This window comes from Atractosteus spatula, chromosome 1, assembly GCF_055471065.1.
Source record: "Atractosteus spatula isolate fAtrSpa1 chromosome 1, fAtrSpa1.hap1, whole genome shotgun sequence".
NCBI lineage: Eukaryota > Metazoa > Chordata > Actinopteri > Semionotiformes > Lepisosteidae > Atractosteus > Atractosteus spatula.
Window position 1 is genome coordinate 37,561,804 of NC_142706.1, and position 10,754 is coordinate 37,572,557.

Consider the following 10,754-nt stretch of genomic DNA (forward strand, 5'->3'; position numbering starts at 1 on the left):
TGAAATCCTCTCAAGGTCACCAACACTGCGATATTGAAATGACAATGCTAATTCACCTAATGGGCTCTTTTTTTAAAGTATTTTTTTATTTTTTGGAAGAAAAGATCCTTTTATGAAGATTTACCAATGGATGCAAATCTTTTGTTTAATCTTAAAAAAATGTTATTTCGTAACGAAAATGTATCTGTACTACTGCACTCATACAGTACATCTATTTCGAAGAGATTTTCTGAAATAATTAGCAAAGAACCACAGTGTTCAGATGTGTTAAAGATGTATGAAAACTGAATTATAAAAAGCAAAATTAAGATTATCTAAATGTTTTATGTCCAGTAAATTAGAACAAACATTTGAGTTTGTTTTTCCCCCAATTAAAAAATACACGTCAAGATCCTGAAAATCACGCCAATTTTCAAAAGAACTGTTAGACTGTGAAAAAAACATTCTAGCAAAGCTGACTTTGGGTTCAATTATGACATTAGATAAATTATATTCAGCCCTTCAGTCTATACCATAAAGCAAAATGGTTTTAGGCTGTTTCTTTAAACCCCATTTAGTGAAGTGGAGTCGAGTCTCCAGTGCTGGACTGTTCGCATAACTGCTGTTAGAAGAACCAACCTTTTTTATTTCATTCAATTTTACATTGCCATTGTCCACATGGGGATTACAGAAAATGCAATTGCCCTTTTAACCCAGAGGTGCAATAGACCTCATGTGTCTACAAAACATTTTCAGTACAGTCCAAAGCAGCTGTGCAGCTTCTTGTGCAGCGGTTTACTTCAGACAATCACAGCAGACCTCTTAAATCACTGAAGTAACAGACTCTAGAAGGGATTCAGTCACCCTCAGATCAATACTGCACTGTGTGGCCTACATGTCCAGCATTATAACTGTTAAAAGCCTAGGCTAAACTGCTGACCAACCTTTAGACAGTACACATTCCAATACCACTTTGTTTTCTTAAAAGGCTTATCTGCAGCGAACAGTGATATCGTATAAATACGCAAAACAACAGTCACTTGTTTTTTATTCGAAACAATGGAATATTCCACGTGTCTAAAAACCTCTCACACATGCAGCTGACCTCTCAAACTCCGATGGTACATACTGTATAATGTACATGAACATTAGAAATCTATGCCAACAATGTGCTCCACCAGCACACCAGGCAATTAAGGCTGTCAGCTAAAACACCATTGCTGTACAGCTACCTGACCTTACAAGTCTACTATGAACAAAAACATGGGAACACTGGAATATTTTAACATTGCAGCAGACAGTACTGCAGGTCTGAACTTTTAATTTGGACCCAAGAACGTCCCAAGGGCAGAAACACCAAACAGCACGGTGACAGCATGACAGGACTGGTATTGCTGTTGCCTTTAAGTGTAGGACTTTTCTCTGGGGAGGGGTGACAGAGTTTCAACACTGCCTGAAGCAAAATCTGAAGGACTAAAGGAGAGTGATAAATTGACAGCAATACAAATATTCAGGTTTTTTAAATAGCAATTCCAATAACTTCATTAATGAGGACCACAGTTTTCCAGACAAATCATATCTTACTTTGTGCTAACCTAAAGTCCTTGTGGTGAATGTCAAATTCCTCAAATCCATTTTTAAAAGATACTTTCCTGTCAAGCTTTAACTGTGAAGAAATTATGTTCTTAATAAATGAGTGATGTTTTCAAAGCAAACTGACACAGAAATGAACATCACCCTGTTAATCAATATTTGGAGTTAAGAGCTGCCCTACAGAATTAGGGTCTTTCATGTAAAGTACAGGCCGTTATAACTGAGGGAGTTTGGAGATCACAAAGCCTGCTTCTGGCGTCAGTGCTTGACGTCTGCTCTACCTAGGCAGTGCTGTTTCCAAGGAAGAAACAGGAGAGCTGACGCGTTGCTCTCCACACTTCCTGACGCCACACTACTCAACCCCGCAGAGCCCCGTCATCTCCATGAGCCAGCGACAGTAACCGCGTGCCTGCTGAGTGCCTGTCTCTTTTATCACACCGGATCTGAAGGGCAATCTTCCTCTCCGCGGCCTTACCTGCTCTTACACTGGGAACAAAAAGTTGATCGCAAAAATAAAAAAATAGGGCACGCTGTGCAACATTTAGCATAACAGGTCTGAGGACAGTGTCATATGAATAATTCAGAGAGGCTTGTGAACTGTGTGACACGGTTTGCACTGTAGAAATTCATTAAGGGGCCCCATTCCCTTGACATACATTTTTATTAACTGAATTTGTTACAGTAACAATACCCTACACTGCATTCTTATGTCTACTCTATATGTAGAGGCTAATATAGCAACATCAGGTTAGCTGAAGAACCTCAAACCTTCTCTTTTCAATACACTGCCATTACTATCAGAAATACAAACCAGAGCCTCAAACTACAGGCTCAAGGCATAAAGAGAAATTGCTTCATACGGTTTACTAGATGTTCAGCAGCTCAGCTGAAATTTTTTACAACAATGAACTGAGAAGGACTTTTATTTAGCATGTTTTCTCTCAGACTTATGTCAGGAATACTTGATTTTGTTCACTAGAATACTAGAATGGTTCTTGTACTACATTAGCAAAATTTCCACTTTGATGCCACATAAAACTAAAATTCATGTAATTGCATCAACACTGTATACAGACAATGTGAAACAGGATGCTTGATTATTATATATGGCTTTCTGATTCTATACGTAGATCAACTGTTGCTGCAATGATTAGGTATAGCAAAAAATTAGTTTGTTTTTCTGTATATCTACTGTGATTGTTTAACTATTAAAACACCCTTGTTTAAAATGAGGATGTTACCTGCTGTCACTCATGGCACTAGAGTCATGACACACAGCATGACAGTGTCCCAGAAAAAGAACATTCAGACACAGAAAATTAGTAATAGAACAGATAATTCTATCATCAAACTTTATACAGTAGTACAGTAAGTACCTAGATGATAAATCTTGGTTTAATATGATATTCTTAAGGCTCTGCATTTTTTCCCCTGCTAGCTAAATTTCAAAACTTGGTAATATTTCTACAGGTGTTAATTGGGAATTTTTGTGGTATGGGGAAAAGCATATTACATCCACTTCACAGACATGAACAATTGAACAGCATCTTCCCCGACTGAAATCACTGTCAAGTAAGCATAACATACTGTAGGTGGTGTATTAACAAAGGAAATCCTTTTAGAAGTTTCTAAAAATTCCTGATAATGAATATATGAAAAGAGTGCATACGCAAATAAAAACTAATGTGTTAAGTGCTTTTTCTCAGATTGTCAGATTACACTGTAAATACAAAAGGGCAAAACATATTAGACAAGATTAGCACATGGACCAGTCATGAGGAAACAACTCTGATTTTTGCTCCATTATTTATAATTTGTTTTAAGCTGTATTTTTTAATCATCTACTGCCACCTCTCTCTCAAATCCCAACTAAAAGTTTTGAGCATCAGTTATTTATTTTCATATCAACAAATATTACCTTTGCCCACAGAAGACTTTCTCATCAAGAAATATGGTCCTATTATTGTTTGTCTGTGTTTGTTTGCTCTGGGCTACATTTAAATCACAGAGAATGGTTTTTAATTTAACTGCTAATTAACATATCATTACCACTGTTATTGTCTGTTCTCACAAGCTAAGACTTGGTAAGCAGATCGCCACAAACTGATCCTCCAACACCAAAACTAAAGACAATAAAGATTTATTTCAGGTCTATGATTTGATTATTTTTACCATTAAGCTACAAAATGACCTATAAGTTGGGTTTTTAAATTAACAACTCAGAAGTAACCGGTCCCATCCCGGCAACCTTGGTAATTCTGTTGAACTGGTGAAGAAAAGCCCTCAAACACACAATTAAACTCAGTGCTGAATCCCTAACCCACACCTATATCTGACTGAGTGAAAAGGTTCTCAGCCTGAGAATTTTTTTCCCCAAAAAAATCTCTACTACCACCAAGTCATTGGCAACAGGAAGTTACAGCCTTATGCATGCATCTTCGTTGGTTCTGTAGAAGGATGCTGCTTCTCTTCTTAAATTGATGTAATCTGTGAACTTCACAAGCAATAACCAAATTGACGCACTCACGTTCTCAAGCCATCAGCTACAGTAATTTTTGCATCACTTCACCGACTTCTACTGTATCGCCCAAACTCACTTTTTAGACACATGCCACTTTGTTAACTACGTTCGACTGAAAATGTCCATGTATTACAAACCACTGTTATCCCATTCCATCAAAAATACACTTAAAAGGTCTTCTTTTCTCAAAATTCAGACTCTGCAAGTTATTCAGTGACAAGTCTGACTTCCAGGCAACATTTGTGAAGCAGTGGTTAACATTGCTGTCTCACAGCACTGGGGCCCTGGGTTCAATTCTGCGTTGAGTATGTATGTTCTCCAAGTGTTCACATACTGTAGGTTTCCTTCAGGTGCTACAGTTTCTTCCCACAGTCTAAAGACACATGGGTCATTTAACTGGCTTCTGGGAAAATTAGCTCTGATATTAGTGGGTGCACTCTTTGGTCTGTCCCCCCTGCAATGGACTGGTGTCACAACCAGGGTGTATCCTCCCTTGCACCCGTTGCTCGTCGGGATAGGCTCTGGCTCTTGTGCAACTCTGAATTGGACGAAGCACTTTGAAAATGATTAAATAAATGGATGGAAGGCTGACTTCCAAAACCAAGCCTTTAAAATGTGCTCTTTTTGAATTGACAGGGAATATCCCTAACATTTCTGTGAGGGGCTAGAGCCCAACCAAAACCTGCCTTCCAACTACCACGTTCCTCCAAGAGGAGTTCCCGTACTGCAAATGTCAAGCACTCCGCGGGTCTGTCTCTTCCAGCCCAACCTCCTTCCGATTCCTTACGACTAGAATTTTTTTTCTGGCCCATCAAATCACTGCACAGCAATGACCACCTACAGTAATCTAATAAGCCTCCTTGTCTTGTGCCTTATTGCTTCACCTGAAACACCTAAAAATATACATAATCACTAGTATGCATACACAAGGCCATAATTGTCCAATTCACAATCAGCCAGAGAGCATCATGCTTGTCCAGCAATCTTATTTATTGCATCCCTTCTGCTGGCATTTACATCTGCAAAAGAAGTACAACGACTGACAGTTTTACTGTTAGAGAACTGAGGATCAGAGGAGTCATTAAGTCTATAGTTCCCCCATTTTACCTCTCTAAATTTAGTAATTCCACACCATCTCTCAATGCTAGACTAAGTTCTCTTTAAACATGTTCATTCATTTACAGGTTTCAGCTCATCACACAGCACCTGGAATCCATCTCCCAGCATTTCGTTTGCCTGGACACTTCGCCTGACGTGCCCTTCCTCAGAGCCTCCTTCGTTTATTCTCCTTACCAAACACGCCAAACTCTTTGCTTCCTAATCCTGCTTCCTTACTTCCTCCCACACCCCTAACAAAATCCCCACAGTTGAAACTTTTTCTTTACACATTTTTATTGTAGAATTAACTTCTACATGTAATTTTACCAATTCAACAAGCACTACTAAAAAAAATGGAAAAAAAAGTCTTGAAGCCTATATTTAATCTTGCTTCCGGACTCCCATATAACTAATGCCTGTAAAGATTCCTCGCACTGTTTTGCCTAGATTCTTAAATGGCACTGCCATCGACAAATTCATAAACATACAGTACCTGCATTAACATTAAATATTTAGCATTTGGGGAGAAAAGCAATGTAACAGTATTTTCCACACACTAATTCAAAAGGTCTGTTTTCATGGTTTGATATTAAAATTAAGGCCTGCCTAAGTTTACAGGAGCTTGAAAACTGTTATGAATTCCAGTGTAATCAGTGCATGAGGCCAAACTAATCAGGAGCAACACTTTAATAAATCAAAAAATAAATGTGAGAAATCGCTAAATTATATGGTCTACATTGTACTAAAATGAACAGAATCAGATCTTTTTGAGCCTAAAAAAAGGCAGACGCAAAACATAATTTAAGAATCCATTTCAGAAATTATAGTTCAGTCAATACTTGCAAACAAAAGGTCACTTTCAGGCTGGGTATCCAATATTACATGACAAGCTGGGGTCAAAAATGTCATTATAAATGTTCTCATGGGGCTGACTCCTGTAAGCTACATTAGAAATCATATATGTGGTAGCATGTTTCTGTACTTCACATATACTACATAGATTATGAGTCTACAACATAGCATATGTTTTTCTTTCCTTAAACTCCAATTTCCTGGCTGGCCACATTTTTCTGAATACATTTAGCCTGGTTCTTTAATAGTCATGCTCGACTCTCTGAGACTGTAAATGAAGCCTCACCTTATTCATGCACCAACTGGAGAGAACAGTTCGCAGAATTCCCATTTTTTGCTGACTCACTACATCATTTTTTTCTGAGATAAAACCCTTGGCAGGCATTCCAATGTTAAACTCCCTCCCATAAACGCTTAAATGTTTCGGTCTCGCTTTTTCTTGGCTTGTTATTTTAAATTAAGATCACCAATTATTGCATCTAGCACCATTTACCAGATTTAGACTCCCTGTTAGCCGCTATGTGTTCATTAAAGTGGAATAAACGGAACCTGCTGGCTGCCACTGAAATCACAAGATCTAAGGCCCTTAATCTGCAGCATTTGTAGCAAAAGCTACTACACTGCATCTGAAAAAAGGAAAAACTGCTTCTACATACATTTTCCTGCCAGCATTCAACCTTCATCATCTAACAGCTTACAGAATCAAACAGATAATAATACACTCTTATACTAAGGGTGAAATAAGTCATAAAACCAACTAAAAACACAGCCTTGGGGTTGCTAATCCTACACGTCACAACTAATTACAAAAATGGTACGCATGATAAAAATATAAAAACTAAGCAATACACCTGTGTGCCAAAAGAGATGCCCATGAGTAAATACAGTGAAATATGCTAGCTGAATTGCCACCGATAGCACAACTCGTTCTGTTACAAATCATTCACACAGCATTCAGCATCTACAGGATCTAAGAATGTCCATTTAAAATTATAATTGTACCCTACAGTAAAAAATAGTGGAGGCCACAGCAACAGAGAATCTTGTACTGTCAGAGAGATTTTATGCTTTCCATAAATATTATTTGTAGGTGATTGAACAAATCATTTTTCTCTGGTTTTCATTATTAGTAATCAACTGCGATACACCCTTCATCAAGTGCATCTGTGATTTTCGATCATTCTAATTAGAGGAGCAGCTGAGCTAAAAATAAATGAATAATCATCTCCAACAAGGAGTCCACCTGATGAATTCGCACACCTTTATACAAATCGGTTATTCTTCTGGTGCACTGGATCAGCAATGTCACTACAGGCAAAAAGGATGGATTCTCATGTTCCTCTGAAAAGTTCGTCAGATATTTACTGCTGGTGAAGACCTCTTATCTGTACAGCTAATTAGACATTAGGGAGATGCAGGTCAGGTTTCTAAGTAATGTGCAGAATAAACTAGAATACGGCTGCTAACCATTGCTAAGAACAAGCAAAAAAATCGTTATAGGAAACATCTGATTTCAAAGTTTAAAATAACCTAAACGCAAACATTAATATATAATAACCTCAGCTAGCAAGCAGCTTCTCATTTAAGCGAGCATTAGAAAACACATGCAACACTACCTTCAGTCACATAGTTGTGGTCTCGGAGAAAGCTGTGGTTGATTTTTCGGGTGTCAATGTCCTCGCCCATTTACAGCAGGATTACTCAGCATGCCCATCCGCAGTGGACTAATCGAATCCGTAGGCTTCCTCACAAGAGCACCATCCATGCTGCCACTGCCTAGCAGAGGCGGAGAACTGCCAGGGGTTCAGAGGATAGCATAATGAGAGCCAAAAGACGAGATGCGGCACAGACTTGTGGTGCAGCTGAGATGTTTGAAGGAGAGGAAGAGAAAAATAGGGGGACAACACACACACACACATACACAACCCCCGCACCCCTCACACTCACTCACACAGAAGGCATAAAAAGCTTAGCTGGAACAGCAAACTGGCAAGAAAAAAAAAGAAGAAAACAGGAGATGGTCCCTTCTGTGGCTTCCCCCCCCCCAACTCTATAGAGCTGCAGCAGCACTCCTGTGGTTTGAAGAAACACGCCAGTCCTTTTAGTCAGGTACTCCTTAAACAAGCCCCCATGCAGAGCTGGCTCCTCGTGCTCGCTGCAGCAGGATCTCAAAGGATTTGTGCTGGAAGGAGAGGGTAATGAGCGTGGCTGCTTGTTTGCTTGCAGGCTTGCTGATGCAGTGTGAAACGGTGTGCGTGTGTGTGTGTATGCGCGCGTGAGAGGAGAAAGAGCGAGAGAGAGAAGCGAGCGTGAGTATTGCTGCTGCTGCCTGCCACTGCTACTGCTGTCATAGGCCTGTGCTGCATCAGAGTAGGCTCCTCCCAGCTTAGCCTATGAGCAGCTAGCCATGATCTGCATTTCCAGAGACTGCAGGTGATTAAAGCTGCACTCTGGGAGGCAGGAGAAGCAGGTTGGAAAACTCTCTGTGCAGCTCTGCTTTGAGATACATCACGTTACTTCTCCTACTGCAGTAAAACAACAAATGTTACAAAGATTCTGCCTTTAATTACTGTAAGGCTGCAGCAGTAGCTCCCAATTGATATCAGCTGCTGAAAGTGACATGTCATATGGCTCAAGTCCTTTATGATTACAATATAGAAATATAGGCAGATAAGAAATATGCCTCCTTTTCAGTGGATAAGAATACTAAAAGAGAACGTCTGTAGCACTGATTTGTTAACAACTGCCAGGAAGATAATGCACATTAATCCGAGTCTCCTAAATGAAGGAGTCTCCAGCCTCACAGAGTCTAGTGTCACCCTGCGAAGAAGAGTAATGGACTAGTTTTCACCATTTCAAAGAGTCCAGAAAATGTGACTAACAGTAATCCCTTAATGGTGTTGGAAATAATGCAGCCTAACTCTCTACAGAGATATACCTGAGGATTCCACTAGGCTTCAAACCAAAAGCACAAAAAAACAATTAATAAACATCTTATTAAGGCCTTTTATGATCCAAACAAATGTAAAAATTACAATTCCAAGAGATTTCGAAGGGTTCCATGCACGTGCCATTATGAAATAGTGTAGTAATAAGGAATGTGGCAGTAGGTTTTCAGTAAAACAGATGTTAATTGCAATGAAATAATTTTTAAGGATTAGTGTTTCCATTAATGAACTCAAAGAAGCTATTCTGATAATGTAGTAAAACAAGATCAGTATCCTATGAATTGTGATCTATATGTGACTGTTCTACAAACTAGATATAGCTCTCATAAGTAACAAAGTCATCACAAATTCCCAAACATTTAAAGTTACATAAAACATAGACTAATAATAGAAATAGTGATGTTATTTTACACCCAACCACCTTCTGGTTTTATTATTGATTGTATTCCTAAATCTGTGTTTCACTGGGTTTCGCCGGGACAAGTAATTTTTTAAGCTATTTGTCTTCTGAAATCTTTAGCTGTGTATAAACAGTTGTATTTCTTTTTCAATATCACCCTCCAATCTTGAATCGGGCCAAGTGTAAAGCTATTCAAAATGGCAAAATTAAATAAAACAATGAGTTATCATTCTTTTCAGTCAGAAGGGACTGCAAACAAAAAAATTAACCTTAGCGTTTAAAAAAATAACTGAACTAGCTGTGGCAAATAGCCTCCTCTCATTGTAAATATTTTTTTTACAAAAGTGGGTCAAAGTAAACTGCTGGTGTGGTCACACAGAAGAGGAAGTTTAGATTCAGCCAGTTTTGAAGGCGCTTTAGTGATTGTTGCATAAATAAGCCTTTTACAGATGGTGAATAGGTGAAGATATGTATGCTTAACATAGCCAAAGAGCTACTCGGCAAATTCTCCCATGAAGACAAAACTTGTAGCAGATATGGCCTTTACCTGCAGAATGTTCATGATATAAATAGCTGATCATATTGATATTGACAAACAGTAGAAGGGTTGTGAGTATCCAGGACTTGTGATGAACAGCAATGAAAGCTGGCGGTCCTGAGGTGATGTTTTAGCTTGCCTTGGTGTTTGCATAAAACATTTCAAGAAATGAAAGGTGCCTCCTGAACTCTTACACTATGATTGACTTCTCAGGTTATTTTGTGTACATTTAGGTCAGTTCAGCCCCACTGACTGAAAAACTTCAAAGTCACGTAAACATCATCCTGTCTGCACCAAGCAGCTTTTGTATTTGAATACAAATTGAAAGTGTACTTCAGAAGACTTCTATACTGGCAGACTCATTCACTTTGAGACACTGCAACTATGTCAAGATTCTTGCTTAGTACAGTATCCCTGCAACAAGCCTAGTTTACAAAGCTAGTGGGTCTTACACATGATCTACTGATGTCATTCAAGTCACATTATGTAGGCTTGTACAGACTGCTCATTGTTCAAGGTCATGATTCACCTCCCATGTAGACCCAGTGGAAGCACTGGGCTTGAAAGTCATTCTGGACATCTCCTCTAGAGATTTAGAGCTAGTAGTTGCAGATGCCAAGAAGCTGGAAACGGGATGAAAAGCTCACATCCTGAATTCAAGCCTGGAAAGCTTTGCTTGTCAATAATCAGAACAGGCAAACCTGCACAAATGGACTGACTGGACGGATTACATGAACTTGGAACTTTCGTTTACATATAACACAATGTGCAATGTTGGTTTTAGTCTGTAAATGATGCTTGACCCCTGTGTGTGTGAACAGGTAA

At 38.9% G+C, this 10,754-nt stretch overlaps 1 protein-coding gene across 1 annotated transcript in view; it reads right to left on the minus strand.

Annotated features, from left to right (window-relative positions):
* The window catches only part of LOC148840847 (serine/threonine-protein phosphatase 2A 55 kDa regulatory subunit B gamma isoform), a 95,745-nt gene extending 87,933 nt beyond the window's left edge, over positions 1–7,812 (minus strand). The window contains exon 1 of the mRNA XM_088935286.1: positions 7,660–7,812. Coding sequence (XP_088791412.1) covers positions 7,660–7,729 — 70 coding nt within the window. The 5' untranslated portion in view covers positions 7,730–7,812. The remainder of the gene's footprint in view (positions 1–7,659) is intronic.
* Between the last annotated feature and the right edge of the window lie 2,942 nt (positions 7,813–10,754).